Source organism: Macrosteles quadrilineatus, unplaced genomic scaffold, assembly GCF_028750875.1.
Source record: "Macrosteles quadrilineatus isolate MER2022 unplaced genomic scaffold, UCM_ALF_1.0 Scaffold_2__2_contigs__length_208266976, whole genome shotgun sequence".
NCBI classification, from domain to species: Eukaryota; Metazoa; Arthropoda; class Insecta; order Hemiptera; family Cicadellidae; genus Macrosteles; species Macrosteles quadrilineatus.
The window spans coordinates 70,848,057-70,874,007 of NW_026542595.1; the positions used below are offsets into that span (position 1 = coordinate 70,848,057).

Sequence of the window (25,951 nt, forward strand, 5' to 3'; positions counted from 1 at the left end):
GTCTACTCCAAACATGCAACCCGCAACACGACTAGTGCCGGTGATAAACTGATACTGGTCAACGCCCGTCGCCAACATTCAAATAAAATTATTAAATACTAGTAGATTAAATCTTGCTTTACACTGGGTAGTAAGAAAAAATATAATACCGTGATTCTTTTAACTATCGTAAAAAGCACTACTATCGATGATAATCTGCATTACAATAACTACATTACATTACAATAACTAACATAAATCACCGTAAGTGATTGATAGTGTAGGGTGGTTCCACTTACTTACTTACGCGTAAGTAAGTGGTCCGATTTTGGTGTTCTTTAAGTCATTTGTTTAGTTTTGTCAAGACCTGTAAAATGATACCAAACTCGATTATACTTGCCATTTGAAAATTTTGAGCTACCCTCCACCCCCCACTACCCCTAAGGGCAAAATTTTCAAAATTAACCATCACTATTGTAGACCCTCATATATAAGAATGTTGCCGCAAACCAATTTCAAATATCTCAAATGGTTGACAAGTTAAGGGGAAGGTGCAAGTTACTTTTCAGCCACCCTATATTTTTAGAGTAAATTCCATTATCATTCGATAAAGCAATGAGGTCAACTATTTTTACGAGTCGTTATAGCAGGCATTAATTTTAGCGCCAAGCCAAGTGATAACAGGTGACGATAAAATATTGGCGGAAAGGACTCGCGAAAATGACCCCCCAGGGGACGATAATATATAACCGGGCCTAACTCTGCGACGTTATGCGCGCTCGTACATCGCACATGTGATCACCAACATCTATTATGTGCAACTTTTCTTTGGCGAAACTCGCTTGATAACCCAGTTGAGGTATTCACTTCACGATCCGCCTCAGTTCCTTGAATGGACGTGATTTAGACTTGTATTCTTTGCAATTGAACGCCGTCGTGTGCAGAGTTTGAATACAGTTATTCGCCACAGCGAACATTTCATTAAAAACTGGTGTGTGGATTACCACTGAATACTTTATCGAATTCTCTCGTAATATTAACACGTTTACTTTGGGGAGTTTTAAGTTCAGATTCCTCCTAACATCGTAAAAGTCCATAAATCTGTCATTTTTTATAGATTGGTCTGCAAAATGTTGTCTGAGGTAAATATGTTAGATGTTTTAAGGCAATATGTTCAAAGAATTTAGTTCTATTTCACTACGCGGCTTCGTAAACTCTATAGAAAGTATAGTATTCTGTGTTAGTAGGCTACGTAATTTGTAAATTGTAGTAATGCTTCGTTACTGGTTCTTCGTTTTTCTTAAACACGTCAGAAACAACTCATTACATGCTCTCTACAGATTTGATAACGAACAAAATTTCACTGTCAGAAACAGCAGTATTATGAAATAAAATAAACTATTCGAATTCTTAGGAGGAAACGGTGCAACGATTTCTACATTTGATAATCCCTAGAAATCACAGTATGAGAATCAAATATACATATAAACAAAGTTGGATAACTGTTCGCACATATGATGCGGTGACTTTACAAGAAGAGGATGTAGTGTTTCGTGTCGACCAGTAATTTTATTGGTCATTTCGTGTCGTCTAATACCCATAAATAACATGACCTGTAACCCCCCGGGGTACTATGTGTCTTTACTCTGAATTACTTACCCGTTAAAGAACCACGTGCATGTCTATATTCGTTTTAGAATAAAAAAGCTTGTCCAGGTAGTCCAGTGGTTATAGATCTAGCCTTTGTATCTGGAAGATGCTAGTACGACCCTATGCGATCATGGATTCAAATGCCACTCGTCCATTGGGCTATCAATTAATAAAACCATCTACGAGCACAGAATTTGCTACGAGTTGTATAAGGTTGGATTTAAATATTAGTGTAAAGGCGAGTCATAGTATGTCATCGAATGAAGCAGTATATTTACGACTATGAATGTTGTTTATACTTGAAAGAGAGAGAAAATTGTCATATACTGATTCATCTTGTTTCTGCCACTTACAGTCAGCAAGAAAAATAAGGCTTAAAAATATATATAGATAAGTATATAGTGTATAGGACCAGTTCGATGCCTAAATATTCCTTGGCCTGAATACATGTGATCGAACCACGGTTCGAGAAGTTTTTTTTCACACAACGAGTTTTAGGGTCCCTATCTATTCCCCACGACCCTGCCCTTACGTAAGTAGCCTGTAAAAATGCAATACAATACGATATTAGAAAAAAACTTTATACATTTGAGGTAAAATTCTAGTAGTTTAAAAGAAAGTTTTTGAGTGAGCACAGTATAAAAGATACTTAAATATTCAACTATCAACAAGCTAGGTAAGCGGCGACAGCTCAGTGAACAGATTGTAATAACTCCTTTCATTTTAAATCACCCGAGTTATGTTTTACCGGATCCATTACGGTGGGAGCGGACGAAACTGAATGTCTTCTCTAACTCACAGATGCATTTGCTTTAACCTCGGAACCACGGCTTCTGCCATGAACATAAACTAAAATCAGACGTTTATATTACGTACCTAAACCAATACATTCCACAGCAATGAGCATTGGCATCACATGTTTTGCACCACAAAGTAGATTTGCACAATTGTTTATCTTTAGTTTAATATTTAGTAACATTTAATAATCTTCTATAATATTTGAATGTTTCAATCACGATTTTCATGGAACTAAAAAACTATAAGTGAGGATAAATCTACGTAAATGTCCTCAATAGTTCCTCGATGTCCTATTGTGTCAAGTGGAGTTTAAACAAGTTGACAATAGTTAGTATCTCGAAAATAAAACAATTTTGAGGATATACAACAGTAGTTAGGGAAGAAGTTTCCTGGGATACCACTCGACGCCACGCAGCCCCTACGTCGCTCTGCTGGCCTTGTGTCAGGGGATGGCAGCCATCACAGCACCTTAGTATGTTGAGGATATCATATCAATGTTGTGTTGTGTGCAGGGCTGATGTTGTGTGGGGAGCTGGTCCGATCCCCGCTCAGTCTCCACTCGACGCCGCGCAGCTCCTACGTCGCTCTGCTGGCCTTGGGTTAGGGGATGGCAGCCATCACAGCACCTTAGTATGTTGAGGATATCATATCAATGTTGTGTTGTGTGCAGGGCTGATGTTGTGTGGGGAGCTGGTCCGATCCCCGCTCAGTCTCCACTCGACGCCGCGCAGCCCCTACGTCGCTCTTCTGGCCTTGTGTCAGGGGATGGCAGCCATCACAGCACCTCAGGATGATCAGGATATCTTCCTTGGTAAGTAATGTCAAGTGTTATTGTGTTTGAACCCAATTTTGAGTCGGAAAACTTGATTTGAGCACCATGTGAACGTTTTTTGTTAAAACAATCTATTAATTGCTGCGATTTATTGATTAATTTATGGGAAGGAGTGGATTCTTGGTCCAGGCACGTATACGACAGCTGTGGGCAAACCACTTTTTACTATACTAACTGGGCCCAGCTCCAGCAACCAGGTTGTGTATAGGGTGCTGAAATCTGAAATCAGCTTTTTAAAGTTATTGTCCAGGGTGATTGTGCCAACTCAGGGTGTTGTCCTCTGAATCTTTCGTTTATCAGTCAATTTGTTGATTGATTCGTTAATAGCACTGAATGACTGAATGGCAAGGGATGGCATGCCCACAGCTTTTCTAGCCAACTCTTCTGCTCTCGTGTCACCTTTACCTACGTGGCCCGCTACCCAACCGGTCTGCTCAGAGTTCCGTGTTGCAGGCTTGAGTAGGGCGGCATAGCACCCTCCCAATAGCTTTAAGTAATTTCACGTCAAGGTATTTAAGAGCCGCTTGAAATTTGAAGCTGTAGCATAACATGATATAATCCTACATTAGCGTTGCGTTAGGCGTAGGTCCACTATGTGTAGTTTATTTAATACCATATGTCTAGCGAAACCTCACCCTTCTTACTGTGTACAAAATTACTTATGCAATACTCGTGCTGGAAATATCCGTAGGAATATCCCTTAATTCTATAGAGTTGATTTTAGTTAAAGAAACAATACTTTTGTTTCTTTTAAGGCGAAGTAAATTGCCCTTCTTGTCGTAAAATCCAATTACAAAGGATAAATTGTTGTGCATTGTTTCAGCCAATAATTTATAGTGTTTTAGTAAAATTGTTATTAATACATGAACCAAGTCTTTCTCTACGAGCAAAACGATTGGTTTTCTGCAATGTATGAACAAAGCACACAAAGTTGTAAATGGAAAGTACGACGATCGCGAAAGCAGTAGAATAAAATGAATGTAAAGACCTCACTTGCCCCAATTGTTCAGTTCAGTTTCGTTACATCCAAGGGACCTAGGAATTGGAAACTATTGGCTAAGAAATTCACCTTTTATGGTTATGATGTTTTATCCTCCTGCTATTAAACGTTTCTTTTTAAAATTTTCACAAGCAAAATAACTGTTTCTATTATTTGGCATGTTTTGTATCATACCCAACTGTTGAACAAACCTAAGTTTATACTGTATCATCAACGATTCTCTTCATTTGTTCACGTTTTATTTTGGATTATCTTTCTTATCGACATAATTTTGTTTGATTGTATACAGAACCTAATGATAGTTTAAGATATACAAACGTTCTTGGTAACCTTTGGTAATTTTATTGCACAGAGCTGCAATCGTACATGCTAAAATATTGGTCATTGTTGGACATTTCTTTAAGTGCACCACGTTATAGTTTTGCTCGACGGTTTATCTTCAAACCTACTCTTATTTTCTAACCACGATGTGTTGGGAATTGGGAATCATTCATAGGGGAGATCTGTGCCTTAATGACTCATTGTATTGAGTAGTTTTGAATGAAGCTGATGGTGTAGTAATCCATGTTGATCCACGTGGGAGGCAGTTAGTGCGTGGCGCGGCGCCAGTGCTCAGCATAGACATATAGAATATATCTATGGTGATCAGATTTGCAACGGTGACGCTGTGGGTGGCTCACTCGATACAATCTGTTCTAGTAGAGCACGTCGCAACTGTGTGCAGCTGTGAAGAAGATACTAAATTGCATTCGAGGTTTTGGAAACTCCTTATATAAAAATTCCATAGTTATCTGCCTCGGTCTATTCAAAAAACTGTGTGGTTGTTTGATTATTCTCGGCGTCTTAGTTATTTTCCCCAATGATTGCTAACGTACTTTTTCGTCCTTAGGATCCCCATTCTGACTAAAATACCCTCCTGGCCTCTAGGCTCTCATTGTGCCTTCAATATCTTCTTTCCCATCTTAGATTTCCCTTCTGACTTTAATATCTTAATTGAGGTCCTTCGTCTGATTTCAAACCCTTCCTACTATCTCAAAATCCTCCCTCTGGCCTCTACTACACTTTATTTAATATCTTGAAAACCTCCTCCTGCCTTGTACGTTAACATCAAGAGCTTGAGAGAACCTCCTTTTGGCCTCTACATTTTCTGAAGATGTGGAGATACGCCTTAAAGCTCCAATGGTCGACTACAAATTACGATTAGTAATCGCACGGGCGAAATCGTATAGTGGGAAAGGAGCGTTATGGCTTTTATGTCCTGCTTAAGATCTTAATATCATTCTAATGGCCTATACCTTCTTCTTAAGATATTCACGTTCTTATTTTGTACTCAAGACCATCATTCTGATCTCAATGTTAGGTCTATTGGGATGATGTAAACATTTGGGTTGTAATAGTTTTTTTTTTCTGTTTTAAGGACCTCCTTATGACATCAAGGTTTTTCTTCTTATTACCGGCTCCCAATTTCTGCATAGATCTTCCTTTTGATTAGAGTACCTACTCCTTTAAATCGTAAAGTCGTCATGTTAACCTTAAATTGTAATTATGTTCGTAATGGAACATACGTATTTTATTAATTAGCGTAGTATTTTCATTTAATGGTCTAATTCCCCTACTAATCTATGAAATGAAATAACTTGTTTATCTGTTTTACATATATTACCGTCTGTCTGGAACAGCAGAAGTGATGCTCTATGTAGCGGAAGATTCAGAGTGCGCCATCAAAACTAACGAGGCGAGCCGTGCTTGTCGGTTATTGTTTCCTCTCCACTCAAACTTGAACCTTGTTTATGAATTTACGATCAAGTTAATTAGGTCACAACAACAACACCCTGTGCACCAAATTGAGTAGAAGGACGTTGACACGATTTTCTGTAATATTATTAAGCCAACTGGAGTTTTTTCTTTTTTGTTGGTTTTGTTATAATTTAAGAATACACATTGGCTTCTAAGAACTTTCGGTAAACAAACAAGTGCAAAAACCTAATGCAAATTTAACTTGGCGACAGTAGGTCGCTGGGACGACTGAGAGGTACTTTGTAGTATCGACCGTGTTGTACCTAACAACGCACTGCTTGCTGTGGGCTCAGTCAGTACTGTACTCGGTCAACCGTCTACAAGTAACTGTTGAGTATCACTTTATCCGTGTCGTGAAGTGGTGTAAAGCAGCGCACGTGGGTTCCTGATTGAATATTTGGACAAGTTTAAGGTAAAGATAACACCAAGTCAGGGGTTTCTTGGGTTTTCTGAGTAAAAAAACGATATAATTGTGGGGGTCAGTAAAGTAAGTTGTATTAGTTGTGCCTTACATATTTTGTTATAATTGTTAGCTTTTACAGCCGGAAACCTCCGGCAAATTATGTTTTCTTCGTACTACAGTGCAACTGTATATTTCAAAGCATGCGCTCTAGGGCTACATTAACTTGTATTATCCGTAGAGGAAAATATATTGCTGGAGTCGAGGACATAAGCGTTAAAATTCGCAAAATATTACCGATGACAATAGTTCGTTTACTAAAAATATTTAACCATTACGACTAGGGCGGCCGTTGACTTTTCGGTGGCACAATTAGGCCATTCGTTAACTATCGGACACCCTTCCTGGCAGAGACAGTTTGCTATCTAGGACAGACGTTGACTTTTCGGTGTCATAACTAACCCTCTGCCCCACACCCAAGCCTCTGCTACAATCGATAGCCCTGTGTTTGCCAAGGTTGTTGTCCGGGCCAGGGCTGATGGGCTGATTACCCAATTCTTTTATATATTACGTAAATGAGAAATATTTTCCGAATACATTTTCATCGGCCTTACCATTGTATTTATTCTTATTCTACTAGTGTATAGTGACCGCAACCACACACACGCTCACACCGGACGCCCCGGTTATGGTAATGTACCTAATTAGCGAACGAGGGTCCACATAATCTGCCAGATTGTTCATATCCGAGCCCACCTGGTACATAAAACACTTTCACGCCCTGTTACGGCCATTTGTCGCTGTTTGCGTTTACTTTTCACCCTTTTAATCGTGATTTTCGTCAGCCGCGGGGCGCCTCGTGTTTTATTAGCTGTCAGAACTCTGTGGGAATGCGTGGATACAAGTTTCACTTCATGCTTATGTTGCAAAATGAGCTGGTTGGATTGTTTTAGTCGTGTTTAACCATAACTAAGCATATACAAATTTACTTAAATATATCGTGGATTCTAGAGTTGGTATTAAGTTATATCATGTATTAAATATAGTCCCTGTTCTACTAGTAGTCTACACCTGGTCACCTAGAGACAATACACTGTAGGTTTCTATTCTCTGTAAAGTATGTACAATGAGTTCTTGTCTTAATTTTTGAACAAGTTAGTCAAACCAAAGAGAAACTTGTTCTGTAAAGATTACCGTTCATAAGGGAAACGCATAGTCGCCATATCCACACTTAACCTAACCGAACATGTAACACACATCAAAATGGGCTCTCGAGTTCACTGTAGGATTGGCAGTTTACTAGTGAATCGAAAATATATTATTGTATTGTTTTTCTACTCTTTTATGTTTGCACAAACCACCATCTAATTTTTATAGTAAAATTGTATTATTGGACGGGTGAATAATTTTTAAATGTCCACCTGTGAAATAGGAACGCGAACCCTTTTCACGCACTTCGTTGTAATACAAGTTTGTTATACGACTTGAATAATCTATAGTACCTGGCTGAAGAAGCTATGCTAAAAATAAAGTCATTTGGATAATTTTTGTAACTGCTTTTAACCCAATTGACACAGCAGTTGTGGTGAAAAAGTTAAAATCATAACCTGCAATTATCCAATGGCCTTATGGCGTTATTGCATGCCTTTAATTACAGCACTTGCCCTTGTTCAGTCACTAATTATTATATAAGTGCTGATATATGATGCAGGAAGGTTTACTAAACCCTACTTATTTTAAGACTGTAAAATTTACTTCAATTCCAACGTTCTACCCTAGACATATGTTTGTGTAATTTCCCTTTCAACATAGGTAGTTTATTTTGCTGGGTTTGCGTTGAGCTTATTATTACTTGGGCAACAAGAATGAGTTTTCTCCGGATCAAGTTGTAAAGTCAACAAATGTAATGGAGTCCACAAATTGAGTGAATGGTGCCTCAAGTCTGATTCAAACTTTTTTCATCAGTCCCTTAGTCAATTTTGTTTGGTAAATAATTACAAAGAACTTGTATTTCCTATTCAGATTCGTAATGAAAATCTCAAACAACGCAGATTTAATTCATTGTCAATTTAGCAGTAGTAAAGTTGTTATTTAATAGAATTTTTATTTGTTTTCAGTTAATTACTATAATTTAATTTTGAAATAAATTCAATTGACAAATTGGACCGACTAATAATTTGTAAACCAACAGTTACATTTTCAATTAAAATATTTTAATAGTGAAATGCTATTCAACAAGTTAGTTAGATCGACGACTTGTAAACAAGTATCATACCATACAAGCGTTGACTATCAGTGTACTATACTAAGTGTATCAGTTTGTTAATGGTAACATTTACCCAATTACCCACCCATCTTAAAAATTAATTATTGATTTGAATTTGTAATTTTTGTGCACCCTCAGTCTTCTCTATATTTTACTTTAAAAGTGAAAATCTTTTACTTTTAAAGGGTGGATCTGCATATAGACTCGGCATTTCCACGTACTGGACGTTTTCGTAGCAGGGCAGACAATCTGAGCTCATCGAAAATGTCGACTTATTTAAGAACCTTTTGTTTAATTTATGGGTAGATTAGAAGACTAACTCGCTTAATCGCCTAAGCTTGAAAACCTTTCTTATTTTTACACGCTGTACATAATTAAGTTGTTCATCAAATTATCTGGGGATTAGATTTAGTAGCTTTTTAATGATACTGCAAAAAAATTATGCATTTGTACTTTTCATTTCCAGCAGTCCATTGTTCCCTCCGGGTCTTTACCAATATCTCTAGATGAAATGGTGCTTAATAATCGTACTCCTAGTGCGCATCACACTCCAATAAGAACCCCTTATTAACTATTCTATAAAGTGTTGTAGTCAGGACATTATACTAATCAGTTCCGGGCCGAGATGTAGATAAGCTTTGATGGGACGTGTTTTGGCGCTCGAAATCGAAATTGGTCCCGGTTTGGCGGGCGTGAGCCACTCACTGTTGGTTTCTCTATTCTCAAGATGTGTGACTTTCGCTGACCAGTGTGGTGTGTGTTGTGTGGGTTGTCCAAGTGCAAGTACACACTGTCAATGTCAATGACTCGGTGTCTCCGCCCACCATCAGAGACTATACACTTTCTCTGAATATTGATGGTTCTAGCTAGTATTTAGTAATGAAACTAGTGAATTCTCTGACAAAAGTTAATGTTTCGTAATTAATTCTAATATTTTGAGTTAATAATCGCTACGAGGCCATATTGTTGAGGTAGTTTTATATAATTCCCCGATCAATGGCTACTGTAAAATAATGACGTGATAAAGACTGGTAAGTCCCCTTTTAAAGGGATTAAACCAGTGGAACATAAATGTGTGCTGGAGATACAGTTTCGCTACAGCAGGTTGTATCATGGTTGTATGCATTGTATTGTTTATAGCGTCCTATATCGGCGATGCGGTGTTGTGAGATTTGCATCATGTCGACACATTGTTGTGCGGTGGATATTGCGGTGAAGACATCACAGGAACGTTCCCGTGGAAACATCACTTCATCACTATAGCACTATAGCTGCATAACAATACAACGGCTGGCTCTCACCCTCTCACTCACTCATCGTAACATCTGTTGGATAAGAAACAAACATGGTATGAATGATGAGTTATACGAGCGCAATTCAACTTCCGATAAAGGGCAATCGGTCGTAGCGGTATGGTCATATTGTATTTAAAAAAATAATATCATAATTGGTGTTTTGCAAATGGAAATATTACTTTATATGTAGACCTACGCTTCTGGTTGGTTGGTTCTGGTGGTACGACTGTTGTACATCGTAGCAAAGCTCAGAAAAACCAGGACAGAAGCCACGTACTGACTATTTCAGCTAATTTGATTTACGAATGTTTTGTGGAGTTATTAATTACGCCATGGTTTGTCGATTTAATGAGTTGTAAAGCTTGCCGTTGATTCAATGACAATGGAAAACCCTTTCTATTCAGTTATTTCTAGTCTGAAAGTTGTTATATATACTTCGTGGTATTTTGGTTGCATTTGAGCTTCGAAACGAGATGAGAACGCAAAAGAAAATATTGTGGTTCTTTAAATCCACTTTAGGAAATACAGTAGTTACCAATGATTGGGTTATTGTAAAAATCTTGTTTCAGTGTAGACCAAACACTATACACGCGGTCAACGTGGCCTAGGCTAAAGGCATTACATTTCATGAATCTTAGTGGTTTCACTCTGTAGGCCTTGTAGGTTTGTACTGCTGAGAAAAATTACAGATTACTATTTCAGCTGAGTCAGTAGTTTTACAATTAGTAAGTTGAAACACTTACTCACAGATTTAAACAATTTTCACAGATTTGTTGTTGTAGATAAATTTTCTACACAAATTATTAAAAAAAATGTTCTAATCAATTTAATCAAAATGAAAGTGTTCTGATCCTTACTATATCATCCACAGCTGTAATTGTCGTATTTCCATATGTCAGACGACCCTGCGTTTCGAACCACAACTGTAAGAGAAGAGAAATCCCAAATAGCAAGTGTGTTTCGATACCTACATTTACGTATGCTGATTGTGCACTGTGACTGTGCAGTCATTTATCATTAGGAAGCTGACAGAAGGCTGGAGGCGGCAGGAACTGTATCATCTGAGGTGCAGATGCAAGAGTAGCTTTCCAACGGGACCCGCTGTGGACCGGTCCTTCAAGAAAAACATTAAACTGAGTTTCACTTTTCGGTCATCGCCGAAGAAAGGAAAGTCGTCCATATAAATTCTGTGGGCGAATTAGAGGCTAATTTGTTCCTTGGCGCATGCGTTACAGGAGGCTCCGAGCAGGATGCCAAGAGTGGGTTTTGATAATGTGTTTTGCTCGTGAAAAACTTGAATATCGGATTTAATAGATGAAAATAACAGTAGAAAGCGATAATAGCTCTATAAATTAAATGGTGTTCCAGGTTGCTCTTGTTTGGTGTGAATTAGATTGAGGTCTATAGGCTGGTTGTTTCTGAAACCAGTTTTCAATAGTTTATGTTGATGTGTTATATGTCATGAGAACAGATTTTGTTATACTTTTTGCCTTTTCCATTCAAAAAGAAACTAACATTAATTAAACATTTCTTTGACATTGGTCAATTTACTCAAGTTATGCCTATTATTAATCTAAACATTACACTGGAATTGAAATGTTGGAAAGTTGTAAAAGTAGAATATGTTATAGAGTTTTCTAACTTCTACTACTCTTTAGATCAATAACCGTTGCAACAGTCAGAGGTTAACCGGTTCGATCTTATAAACAAGTCGCAGTAGTGTATTGAGGGTTTAAAAATACATTCAGCTGACCTTGATCTTGATCATTGGGCTAAAATACATACTTCTGGCTAAGGGAACAGCTTTAGTCAGTGACGACACTTGGTGAGGCATCACATAATCTTTCACTAGTTTTCTTCTCATACACAGTTTAAAACGAATTATTGTTACGCTGACCACGAAAGTAATAAACGATATTAAGCCTACTTAAATAAACAATGGTCGATAAATCATGTTCAACTAACAATGGATGTTAATTAGCGAAGTAAACCCATCTATAAACGGAAGAGCTGCATGGGACCAAGCAAAAACCTGGTGACTTGTTTGTCTACTGCTCGACTTGACCGTCTTTGAGTGTCTTGTTTTTGTTGTGTTGTCTTTTTACGTCAAAGTCTTCTGTAGAATAAGAGTTATTATTGAAATTTGTTTATATTATTTGACTTCATGTTTCTTGAACTTAAACAAAGAGTACACACAAAAATGGTTCTATTTATTTTGTTTTAGCAATGTGTTGACGGTCGTTTTTTTGCGGAACAATCGTTGGACCAATAAAGCTTTACTCAAACACTACTCACTACACTATATTACTACTACTCATTACTACTCACCACACATTATTACTATATTTATATTGCCATTTTATTTTGAGATTTTATCCATATTTCTTCCAATGGCGTTTCTAAGCACAAGTGAAGACACTAGTATTGATTAAATTACATTTAACTTTTACAGGTTCTTAAAGTGAAATTAGGCTACTATATCGACGCCTAATATAATTATTTATTGATTGGTTCCCAGGGAACATGTTACAAGTTAAAATTTGTAAAGTTACTGTATAGATTTTTTTTACAATATTTTTAGTACATGGTTTAACCCTGTTTTAAACTGCCACTGAAACAGAGTTTTCTGAATAAAAATGTTCTTTGACTACTCCATGACGGTAATCATGGGGGATAGGCTGGTCCCCACATTTATAGGAATACATCGATAAATTGATGTTATATTTATGCGTAAAATTCCAGGTAAAATTACTATAAGTTCACCTTTTAACAAATACATGTATGTCTGTATAAATTTGTTGTCATTCATGCAGTACCAAACCACCCTCCTACTAATAGCGACAAAATATTAGAAATGAATATACAGAACGAATAAAAAGTCAAGACCCCTCCATCTAATATTTTTCTAAGTAAATATCCAGAGATTTAAACCCCCATTTTTTGGGGAGAAACTCTAAATTTTCAAAATCATAAAATGAAAATTCCTGCTAAGTTTTCACACCACCAAAAGGATATCTCTGTATTTTTACTTAAACATATTAGATGGGGGTCTTGACTTTTTATTCACCCAGTTGAAAATATAAGTTAAGGAATCAACCCAGCCAGACGGGTGCAGGCTGCAGAAGGTAGAAGGCACGACATGGCGAGTGACGCCGATTGCACGTAGCATGCTGGCATGTCACATGCCACCGGCTGGTCAACACTATTGTTTTATTCAGTTCACATTTGACATTATCCCCAGCTAAACTATAGCGTGTTCATCACTTGTTAGCTCAGATTTATTCTAAACTCGATTAACTCTTTATTTAGACTTAGAGGTTGATGCATAAATCTCATTAGAATTTCAAAATAGCGTTATACAGTTTCTGTCACGTGAATACACTGTTCGGTGCTATGTGCTGTATTAACACGTCTACTTTGGGAGTAATCGTTTAACTTGCAATCCATTATACACAATTTGTATTGCCACTTGTATACAATTTTTAACATAGAGCACGTTGATACTGTAAACCTAGCGCATAACCACAGCGTGTTTTAAAATTCATAGTAAAGTATACACTTGTTCTGTACAATTGTTCTGTAAAGTATATAATTGTTCTGTACATAAGGGGAACGGGGAACCCATCAAATCGATATGGGTTTACCCAAACTGCCCCGGAATAGCTCAGTGTTTCATTCATATAAGAGGTGTTTACCCGGAGATTCATTAACCAGATGAGAAAACCCAACTGCAGTAGTCAAATGTGGGGTTCAGTCCATTTCTGCAGTGACACTCGGTAACGACGACCTCTGAGAGGACCCTGGGCGCTGGACCATGAGTCACGTGACATTCAATGCAAGTGCAAGGCGAGGGAAGCCCGACAGATCACAGCAGCTCAATTACCGCCATATGGTCACGTGACTAGGAGCCGCTCTCTCATTGGCTGACGTCCTTGTAGGTGGGGGAAACAGCTGATTCATACATTGTTGTCGCTCACTGTACCGTCTAGTGTTGTGACCGAAAGACATTCGTGCGCTCGTGTCCCGCGTGGTACTTCGCGAAATGAGTTTATTTTATATTGATATTGTTTAACTGTTGTGATTTTTTTGTTAGAATGCGTGAAAAATAATTATAAATACGCTATAGTGGTTAATAGTGTTGTGACATTTTAGTTTTAAGTGAAACGTGTGAGCTTGGGAAATATTGAAGACGAGTATTTCACAATGGTTCGGCAAAGATTCTATGAAAGTAAGTTTGGATATTTTATGTAAACAGATATAACGTTGCGTACAATTGAGCTTACAAACGAACTGTTACTGTTTGTACAGAGAGTAGTACTGAACAATTGAAACTTCGTTTGATTTTATACCGCATAGAATCTACCACTCTATTACGATTCCTAGAGTGGTTACTATTTTTTATGTGGACTGACGTGATTTTATTTGGCTTGATTTTATAATGAAGGATAGGTTGTCCCATCAACGGACTAGTCCGTAACCTTACTTAGTCATGAAAGATATCTTAAGATATTTTTATAAGATTCATACACATAAACTGTTTGGTTTGGTTGCCTCGACCAATCAACATTTACCAAGTCTCAAAACCCTCAGAAATCAAAATGACTCGAAACCCTCCCTCTCAAAACCCTTCCTCAGAAGTCAAAATGACTGGACCAGTTCTCAAAACCCTTCCTCAGAAGTCAAAATGGCTGGACCAGTTCTCAAAACCCTTCCTCAGAAGTCAAAATGACTGGACCAGTATTCTCAGAAAAAAATCTAAACCGCCACAAGTACATATATTTTCTTGGTACAGTATGTTGGCTCTGTAAAATGTGGGCGATTTAGGCTATAATTGTGGTTTTTCATCATTTAAGACCAAATATGTTATCCGTAGAATTGTAGTATAGGCCTAGTTTTCTTAACTTTCAGATGAAATATTTCCAACATATTTCATATACAAGTTGGTTCATAACTGGGCGATTACGGTGTTACAGTTTATATGACTCAGTCTATTGTTTCGACGTTCAAAGTCTTGCTTTATGACCTGACGTAAGTGTTTTATGGGTTCTTTCGACACGTATTGTCGATAAATCGTCCACCATATATGGCAAATTTACGCAACTGTTAGAGCTAAATGTCTCACAGTATCCACATAACTTATGTTATCCCCATTTCATTGATTTGTTCATTAAATTTAATTCAAACACTACTAAGGCTACTTACTAAAAAAAAAATACCAAAACCACATTGGAACACGTGGACTGGTAGAATAATTGTGTACAAGTGTCATTGATTAATGAAATCGATCATGGTTCTAATTAAGAAATCATGTCAGCTTTCCTTTGCCCATAATTCCGAATACGGTAGGTTACTGAAATGATATGTACATAACTAAGTTATATATACATATGTAAGAGATGGTACTGTCAGCCACTTTTTACCTTGGCAATGCAAAACGGTTGCTATTTCACTTCTGTAGATTAATTTTATGCACAATGGTCTATTTATGCACGTATAGAAAAGATCGGACTAGTTGTTTTTATATACAGGCCGATTAAAGCTCAACGAAGATGGGGACAGCGGAGACGGTGACACCAGTGGTTGACTATAGCGGGTCACCGGCCTTGACATGCCGCGGGTGGGCGGAGGCGACGCTGGAATGTGGCGGCGCCGAGGAGACAAAGAGCGGGGCCGGTGACATTCGGAGAGTCAGGCACCATCACCGTTGTTGACGAACGCTATCTTGTAAAAAATAACTGTTAAAAATCTAGAAATTATCAAATACTATGCTGAAAGTTCCAGACGAAGTGGAAGACTATGCTACGCCACGAATAACTAGAAATCCCTGTCTCAGAGAAAAATTCTCTTGCCACGCTCCCTGCCATCCCCTCATTACTCTCTTCTCAATCTGAAGTCATTGGATCGTTTGCAGTTAATGTGATTAGACTTATAACTTTAAGCTATCTCCTCTTCGTACTTAATGGAACTTATATCGACTTGATACGCATGTTTGAAATCTTAAAGAGTCCTGGAAAATGACGGACTTATGGTAATCCGGTAATGAGGCAACGGTCCAGTAGTTGGCGTTATCCGAGCTCCTCGAAGTCTGGAACTGAGAGACCGCCTTCGATTGTGTGCTAATATCTCCAGAGTTGGAAACATTCACACACTTGAGTCTAATTATGTGTGTGTGTTTGTGTCTCCAGTAGAACAAGCGGACGCTCTCTAATGTCTTGGAAGATTGTTTTACCGCTTGCTTTGAGGTGCGTGTACAACAATACACGCGGTAAAAAATCCGTATATAACACTTCAACTCCCACCGAATGGTCGATTAGGTTGTGAGTTTCAGTGAAAGTACTACAGCTCTTCGTTCTTAGGGAAAACCTGTTAATCATCTTAAATTCGCACGGTACAGAGATTTCTTGTAAAAAATGTGTTATCTATTCCATCTTCACACTTAACATTAAATTTGTCGATTTCACTTCTTCTGTCTTTACTCGTAGTGCTGCGTGTGACATATGTACATTGAGGTGTACACGGGTTTATGAGGGAGAAACACTGATATTGACATTGTACATTTTATCACAGAATTATCACTGGCCAACCTTGGATTTTATTACCCGTATACAAGTCAAAGTTGCACTTGAAATGTATTGCTTCGTCGATCCAAAAGTTGCGTATAATACCGAATTGGCAAATCGCTAATAAAACTATATTAATTATAAAGTTATCAATAGCTGGCCCCACTAATGTTTAAAGCGTTGTAGTTAAAACTTTACAACCTGTTAATCTCAAAAATCGTTTTAGTACTGTAGTTGACACCACTTTTACACATCCTCTTTGTCATCCAAATAAATTGCGGGTCGTCACCATCAACGTATCTACATTTATCTGTCTACGATACTAAAACTATTTTCCAAATAATTTAACCTGATGGTGTTCCAAAACTCGTTATTAATAGTTTTGAGATTATTTACGTTTCTATACTTCTAAAAAATAGCATTCTCTAAGGTTCATCAGCATTTTTAGTCGCCATTTTGAATTTCCTCAGAATGCGTTCAGTCATATCCTCTACTGTTAACGCAAGTATACTACAGTAGTTGTAGAACTACTTATAGTAGACATGATGCTCGTGAGAGCTAAAACCTACTAAAATTATAAGGTCGCCGGTTCGATCCTGAGAAAGGTTAGTAGTTTTTTGATGACTCGAAACTAGACGAAGTTTATTTATTTATTTTATTACAATGCTGCAAAACAGGATAAACCCAGCTACAAATTAATATTTGAACAAAAAAATCTTGACATGCATTATAAATAATAAAAATGGTAAAAGTTCATCTTGCTGAAGAAATTACAATTATTAGTGTAATCACTCACAACAATACAATATATGACAAAAACGAATAAATATCAATAAATAACGTAGGCCTACAAATAAATATCTTACAAAATAACATTGGCAATTATTTAAATATCTATAACAACAATAACGAACTAAATAAATAAAATATAACAACAAAGTCTGAACAGAGTAATTAATTTAATAACAATAATTATTAGGGGGTAATTAAATATCTAAAAACGTATTTCCTGGACGTACTGTGACAGTTAAAAAATATGTCTATAATAATAATAATAATAATAATAATATCTTTATTGCCGTGAAACAAATATAAAATTGCATGGCATCCGTCAACATTTAATACAGGCATAACAAGCGGCAAAACAAATAAATACAACATCATAAAACAATTAATAATACAAATGATGAAAAAATTACACAGAACTTGTCATTTGATTGATTGAAAACCTCAGAGCAGCCGAACACCATCTACTCATTTGTGTCAAAAAACTCACCCACAGTGTAATATTCTTTATTAATCAGATATCTTTTCAAAATCCGTTTGAACCGTTTTTCGTTCCTTTCTTTCCTTATCTGTTCAGGAAGACTATTCAAAAATCTCACCCCCGTCTGAGAGGGCAAGCTTGAGGCTGCACGGGACCTGTTTTGGGCCAACCTATATTGTTCTCTGCCTCTAGTTGAATAGGAGTGAATGTCCTGGCCTTGTGTTAGGCTGCATTTAAATTTGGAAAACGTGGCAGCTTCCAAGATGTACAGAGAGGCAAGAGTAAGCAGGCCTAGCTCCCTGAAGACGGTCCTACAAGACTCTCTCACCTGTAGTTTAGCCACTATTCTGAGTGCTCTCTTTTGAAGACGGAACGACCTGTGGAAGTCCGCTTCTGCACATCCACCCCAAATTGCAATTCCATAAGAAAGATGGGGGTAAATAAGGCCAAAGTAGGCCATTAGCAAGACATTTTCTGGACAAAATTTTGAGAGGACTCTTAAGGCAAAACAGCCTGAAGATACCCTCGTGCAGACGTTGTCAAGGTGGTTACTCCAAGTGAGCCCCCGGTCAATGGTGATGCCCAGAAACTTAAAAGAATTTACTTGTTCAATTTGTGAGTCATCAATCATGACCGTTATAGTCTCACTTGGTTCACCGTGCCTGTAAAAACGGATGAAATTTGTTTTTTGAGAATTTATTTTCAAATTGATGTTTTCAAAAAATTGAACACATGAATTTAGATCTACAAAAGTTTTGATTTCTAGATTTGGAAGATTGTTGGCACTGCAACAGAGAGTCGTATCATCAGCATACTGAACCAATTCGCTAGATCCAGATGCTGAAGACAGATCGTTAACGTAAATTAAAAATAAAATTGGACCAAGAATGGATCCCTGCGGGACACCATACTTTAACAGAGCTGGTTTGGAAAGATGATTTGAGACCTGCACCTGTTGAGTTCTGTTTGAAAGGTAAGATTTTATCCAATGCAACGGAACACCTCGAACACCGTAGTGTTCTAATTTTGACAGGAGGATACTGTGGTCGACGCAGTCAAAAGCCTTGGTAAGATCTAGAAAGACACTGAGTGTCGGGTGATGCTTGTCCAGATTCTCAATTACCTTACTGACAAGGCTATGCACTGCATCCACTGAACATTTCCCCCTTCTGAACCCAAATTGATCAAATGAAAAAATGTTGTGATGATTGAGGAATGCTAACAACTGAATCAAGAACAGTTTTTCAAAGATTTTGCTAAACACAGGCAAGAGAGAGATAGGACGGTAGTTGTTGGCATTGAGTGGGTCCCCCTTTTTAAAGATTGGAATAATTTTTGCCCTTTTCAGATCTTCAGGGAAACACCCACTCTTGAAAGATGCATTGACTGCTTCCGTCAATGGACGTAATATATGCTCAGACAGTTGCTTGAGAAGCCACACAGACATGCCATCGACATCTGTTGATCTCTTCGACGGTAGTTGATTTATGACAGTTGCAACTTCCTCCTCTGTTACGGGGAAAAGTCCCATAGACATAATGGGACTATCACCTATCACTGGCTGCATATTTCCCAAGGATGTCACATTTGAAATTGCTACTTGGGAAAAATAATCATTAAGGTAGTTTGCCACATTCGAAGGTTCTGTGACTACCCCACTGTTTATTCTTACATGAATAGGTTTTTCAGTTTTCTGGCCTTTTATATTGTTGATCACACCCCATGCTGATATTGAGATATTGTCACTATCTTTTAATTTTTTTCTAATTTCATAGGATTTCGCTGCTCTAATTAGTTTTCTGTAAATTCTTTTGTAATTTTTAAAAAATATTTTGAAATTTGCATCACTTGTTGCTTTAGCCGTAATATAGTGTTGCTTTAGTTTTTCTCTAGATACCAAAATACCTTTAGTTATCCAAGAAACATTTTGAGATTTTATTTTTATTTTCATCTTTCTTTTTGGACAGTTTGAGTCAAGGTGATATCTAAAGCTGTACATGAAATGTTGAAAAACATCAGTTGATTTGGTTTGTGATAAATATTTCCATTGCTCATTTTTTAAACAGGCTTTAAATGATTTAATTGTTGAGGGGTTGACAGTCCTTCCCTCATAAACCGAGGAGGGAGTAGTTGCTGGAGAACAATCATTGATATATATCTGCTGCGCATCATGGTCTGAGATGGCTGTAGTAACAACTGATGTTACCAAATTTTCACAGTTTGAAATTACATTGTCAATGGCACTAGACGAGGTTGCAGTTTGTAAAGAAAAAATAAACGTTCTTTACTTACTTATTACTTCAAAATATACTCTTTACATTAATTGATCATTCCATCACTAAAATCGCCTCACACCTTTATGTAATGCAATTTGGCTATTCCATATAGGTGTGAGTACAACAAAAAGTTGCCCCCTGGTGGGGTTTCAATGAATTTAATTTAGTTGATCAGACAACTGAGGACCAATCACAGAGCCGGCAGTGGAAGTAAGATGTTGTATTGAGCCCTGATAATTGTGTATCCCAGAAGTCCGATTTATGGACCGTTGAGAGGTCTGATATGTCCTCCTGAAAGTGCTTTCAATAATCTTAAACGTAACACTTCTTAAGATGCAATAAAAAGTATATCAAATACTCTGAATGCAAAATTACACTCTTTGTTGAAACTTTGTTAAAACATTGGTTTTGACTCTGAAATATTGAAACGATTATGCAAAATATTGATGAACCAATATATAATAAATTATGTGTCAATTGACTACTTAATGATATTGTACTTTATTGCAACTGTTCGGTTAAGCCGATTACCTTGAAAAGATTAACACAGGAGAATTAATAAAATTGATGAAAGAATAAGCTTTGTGTATTATCACTATAAATAATACAAATATTACAAATAATCAATATTAATATTCAAGTTTCTGCTAAAATTAATAATATTCAAGTTTCAGCTATAATTAATAATATTCTAGTTTCTACTAATTACACTTCAATTTAATGTGAGAGAGTATTGATTGTGGTCTTTTTGACTTTCTTTCCTGAAATATTGACAGCAGAGCCTCGGGAACCTAGGTTTAATTTATTCAATCTGTTTTAGGCTATTAGGCTTCCCAAAGTATGGTATTTACTTACAACTGGCCAGTTGATCTTATGTGCAAAGGGGCTATTCGTAGATCTGTGTACAGCACACTTTGTTGCTCAGTAGCAAACTGGACCAAAACGACTACTGAGTCGTTTGTTTAATTTAAGTTAAAAATATGATTTTTATGGCGTTAATGGAAGCCTACCTTGTAGCCTGTATTGACACCTAACCTTCAACCGGGACAATGCTCTAATTGAAACCTGAATTTGCACCCAATCAAATACTCTCAGTGATCTCTTTATGTATTTTTGAAGTGATTTCAAACCCAAATATTAAAGCAAGAACAAATTGTAACAGTTTTACGTGACAGACAGCTGATTACCCTAACAATATAATTTGAATTTAAGCACAAAACTAATATGAAATTTAACTGGTATAAAAATTTACCCAAATTATTAATATAACAATATCTACGAATGTATCACAGTATGTATTTTAAAATAAGTAAATGGCAATAATTCTAAAGCAATGTGACTGAATTTACACACTAAGACATGAAACCTGCAAGAAACATGATTTAACAAATATGAATGTGGACAGATTGGCTTCTCCTAATGATATAAATACAATTTACACAAAACATTTACTTACATACACAGAAGACAATTTTGACGACACATAAACATATAATTACGACACTGTACTTGGGATAGGCTCTACGAAAATGGTCAAATCTGACGAATTTTGCCGGTCGACGTCGAACTTAAAGACTCGTTTTGTTTCAATTCGAAATTTAGTAAATGCTGTTACACGGTTTTAGATATCAATGCACTCCGGAGATCGAACAATTGATTCGTTGACGAAATACACGTTACGACTACCAAAAGTGATTTTTGCAAATTGAAAAGGAGAATTTAAAGATTTCCGTACATCGCGGCTCAGAGCTTGGTCCCAAGTGACCGTTAGAAAAAGACGTCCGCACAAGTCAGCAAATTGGTGTTCCTCCGCGCTCACGTGATTGGCCGTTGTTGGTCCTTGCCTTCGCGCGTTTTCAGTTTGATTTGAATTTTCATTTGGTCATTCATTTTGAATCGGTACAAGTTACACGTGTGGGTGATCTATTTGATCGTTATTAGTTGTTGTAAGTTGTTCCTGATCTTTTGGATTTAAATAAATAGTCATGACTAAAGAAACAGGGAATTATGACAGATCATCTCACACCGTTCTACATACATTCATCCTTAACTCATTTACCTAGATGGCGTCCCCATCTCAATTAATTAAATTTAATTGAAAACGCCGTCGGTTTACTACTTTTCCTCACGGTTAGAACGTACAATTATCCTTGATCAAACAGCTGTTTAAGTACGCTCTCAGACGTTAACACGTTAATTCTACCATCAACCAACGAATAAAGCAACGCCGACATATTGATTGCTGTACTCGAATTGTAGAAACGTGCAAATTGCTGATGAAATGTAGCGCACTGACCCACTAAATAAACGTCCGATTGGACCAGAATGAGGGGAATTGTTGCAAAAAATTCGTTTAATTATAAGAATCTTGTTGGAAAATGAAAAGTAGGCACTAGGATAACCTCATCATCAGAACAGTTTAGACGTAGCTTTCATCATGAGCATAGGAGCTCGGTGTTGGATAACGACTGCTGACAGTTTGCTGACGACAACTTGCATATAAGATGTAGTAACCTGAATTTTGAACGATCATTTTCAATTAGATCTATTTGCTGACGAGTTACATTAAGAGTCATGACGGGTATCAATGAAGCATGATCATATTCTGGTTATAATCAGAAGGCCACAGTGCGTATGGTGATTGGAGCGCGAAATCTCTGTCCTAGACCCGAGTTCCTAATATCGCCACAACAAAGAAATGTTAGCTATTTTATAATGCCGTGACTCCTTCGTTCCGAGCTCATCTAAAGGTATATTTCCCGTACGGGAAAACACGTCTGTATCTATAGAAAAACGCAACATAAAATTGGCATATCAGGCAAGGAAAACCTTCTTTGAACCGCCAAACTCCCTCCATAAATAACCCATATTTAGTTAAAACAGGAAATCGTATTAAGGTTAATTCAGAATAGCTTATCATCACCAAATATTCATGATTAGCTTTAGAGTTTGTAAACAGAATTCAATTGCAAGCAATTGTCGTAAAGATGTCAGATAGATGTTAGAGATAGATGTTAGATCTCTCGATCGGTGTGTAAGGAACATAGTTGTTGGTTTAACTAACTAGTTGGAGAGAAAATATCAATATACTAATTGCTATCGGTGTACAGTATATCGATACTTGTTGAAATGCAGTATCGATTTTATGTAATAAGCCTATTGTTACCTCAAGATTCAATTGAAATCAACAGAACAGCTGAGATTGAGAAATGTTAGATTCGTGAAGAAATGCATAACTTTTTCAAGAAACAGAACTTGTATTGGACAAACGCACAACTAACTGCACAACTAAACCATTATAAATATGGCCATATCTTTTGCCATTGGCATTACATTATTATAACAAGACACTAATGGAAATTGCTTCAACACCTGTTGCAATTATCCGTTCAATATGTGATGTCTGTTGTATTGCTACGATGCATTGCTCCATGATTTGTGAACGGGTATGGAAAAATGCTACGAATGTTTAACAACAGTAGTCTACTAAAAGTCTGGCTGGTGGAGCGCGGTGGCAGCTCTCAGACTTGCGGTTGAGTGGGTTTCCAGCTAGGATAAATATCGCTCAATCAGAGGCGTTTTATTGAACATGCCTTATTGAACGACCAACTTACGTTGTTCACTCACTACAATGAAATATTAAAAGTATATAGAATATAGGACAACAACAAATCTAAACAGCCTATACAGTTATCTATCTATTACTTATTTAATACGCAAGCACGATTTTTGTGACAATTACTCCTCCGAAACTACTGAACCGATTGACATGTTTTTGGTGTCATTGGAAAGAGCGTGAGGTGAAGTTGTGCAGGAAACCTTCTTTTTTAGGAAATAGTTAGAGAGTGAGGCCCTGGGGCCCTTTAAAGTTTCGTATTTCTCCATAAGGATAACAAGGGAGATCATATTTATTTACAGAAACATATGTTTGTTACTTGAAAATAGTCAAAGTCTACTACATAATAATTCCTGTGTATTATGACTGTTAATGTATACTACATTTCAATCAAGGATTGTGTGCCTTAAACTTTACTCATAATGGATCTCACTACTTTATTTCCATGCTGGGAATAGTAAAATTTAGTTGAGAATAAGTTACCATATTTAGAAAACTTTACTATAATAATTGATGTATTTAAAATCACAAATCTTTGACATTATTAATTCATTAGAAACGAAACAGCTGATCGAGAAATCAAACAAATCATCTACTTCATGTGAATCTATCTATATATTTAATACACAGTTGTAACACTGTTTTCTCAGTAATTACTGGACCGATCCACAAGATCTATGTGTCAAATTAAAGGGGATAATGCATAGATTTGCCGAACTTCATTAGATTTTACGTTTTTTCTAAGGGCTATGACCTACAGCCCTTCAAAGGTTGAGTCAATACAATTCTTATTGAAGAGTATAAATTATTACACAGTTTATAAATTATGCGTCAGCTGTTTAATATTTGTCATACATTTGTTATTATTTTTATAACCTCACTTTCAGTATGTAATATGTATTTGAACATTATTTGTGGCCTATGTTTTGGTGTAAATTTTGTATTTTTGAATAAAGTGTTAGTTTTCCTGAAGGAAAGTGTTATTGAAGTGATCTGAAGGAAAGTGGTAATTGAGTTTTAACATTTAAGCATGGAATGGGAAATCGTACCCATAGTAGGGGACGGAAACTTATTGTTTCGATCAATAACATTTTAATTCTCTATTGCCCTCATAGGGAAATCTGCTAGCAAGTTGTAGCCTACAGAAAATTTCTAATAAGTGGGAAACATACAAACATTTTACTATAGGGGATGAATCTTACTCAAGATCACTGTTTGGCGTTCAGCAGTACCAAACTCTACCTTCTCCAGATGGGGAGTACTCTGGATATGTGGAACTACAATTTATCGGTGAACCCCTATAACTATAGCCTATATATAATTTATACCCTATAACTATTTTTTTCGAGTACTCAGGGAAGTTGCTTGAGAACCTGAGACTTACGATTTTGGTTCTGGCGAAGAAGTGTGTGACTTCATGTTTAATGTCAATGTTGGCTCGGGTCATTACAGCGTTAAAAAGCTTTATAATAATCCCCAGGGTGTGAAAAGTACAAAAAACAAAAAGAAAAGGTGAAAAGTCATTCATTAACTGTGTGTAAAGAGACAACCAGAACGAACAAAACACGTAGAGAGCCATCGAACTAAAAAAGTAAATAGTAGTGATGGTGTTAAAATGGCTCTGTAAGTTCTTACAAAAAACACCGACTCTTTTGAATTGGGGTCGTTAAATTGGATTTTTTACTATTGCAAATCTATGAATACACCCGGAACGATATTATATCAGCGATCGAAGCCGTCCGTTCAGGAGTGAGCGCTCTTCAAGCGGCCAGGAAATACGGATTGCCTTCTAGAACTCTATACGACAAGGTAAAGAAACTCGGAATCATGACAGGCAGACCCTTAAGAAGAAGTTCCATCGGCAACGGCGGAGTCAGAACAGACTAACAGGGACACAAATATATTCTCCTTATATTGTCACAAGGGGAAGGCAAAATTAGCCCCTTATCAACATTCTGAGTTCATGGAAAAATTTATCAACGGGGATGAATAAAGTATTAGCCTAAGTATCAAAAGAAAAAAAAAACTTTCAAAAAACCATTTGAATAGTAAAAGATCATAGGCCTACAACTCTGCATTTGCAATGGAGAGATTATAAGTCTCACTTAGATGAATCAACATCATTCTGGTAGTCTATATAATTTTAAGATCCGGGACTCCTTTTACCACCACGGATTGTACCATGCTCTCTAACATTGAATCAACTTTAGAAGAC

The 25,951-nt window shown here is 36.9% G+C and overlaps 1 protein-coding gene across 3 annotated transcripts in view; it reads left to right on the forward strand.

Annotated features, from left to right (window-relative positions):
• Nucleotides 1-25,951, forward strand: part of LOC128985086 (protein Fe65 homolog) — a 127,192-nt gene that overhangs the window by 50,383 nt on the left and 50,858 nt on the right. For 2 of the 3 annotated variants that reach the window (XM_054404464.1, XM_054404465.1), the window contains one exon: nucleotides 3,098-3,238. In XM_054404464.1, the coding sequence (XP_054260439.1) occupies nucleotides 3,103-3,238 (136 nt within the window). In that variant the 5' untranslated portion in view covers nucleotides 3,098-3,102. Of the gene's footprint in view, nucleotides 1-3,097; nucleotides 3,239-14,122; nucleotides 14,246-25,951 lie in introns of those variants that run through there. The other variant, XM_054404466.1, reaches the window with a different exon arrangement.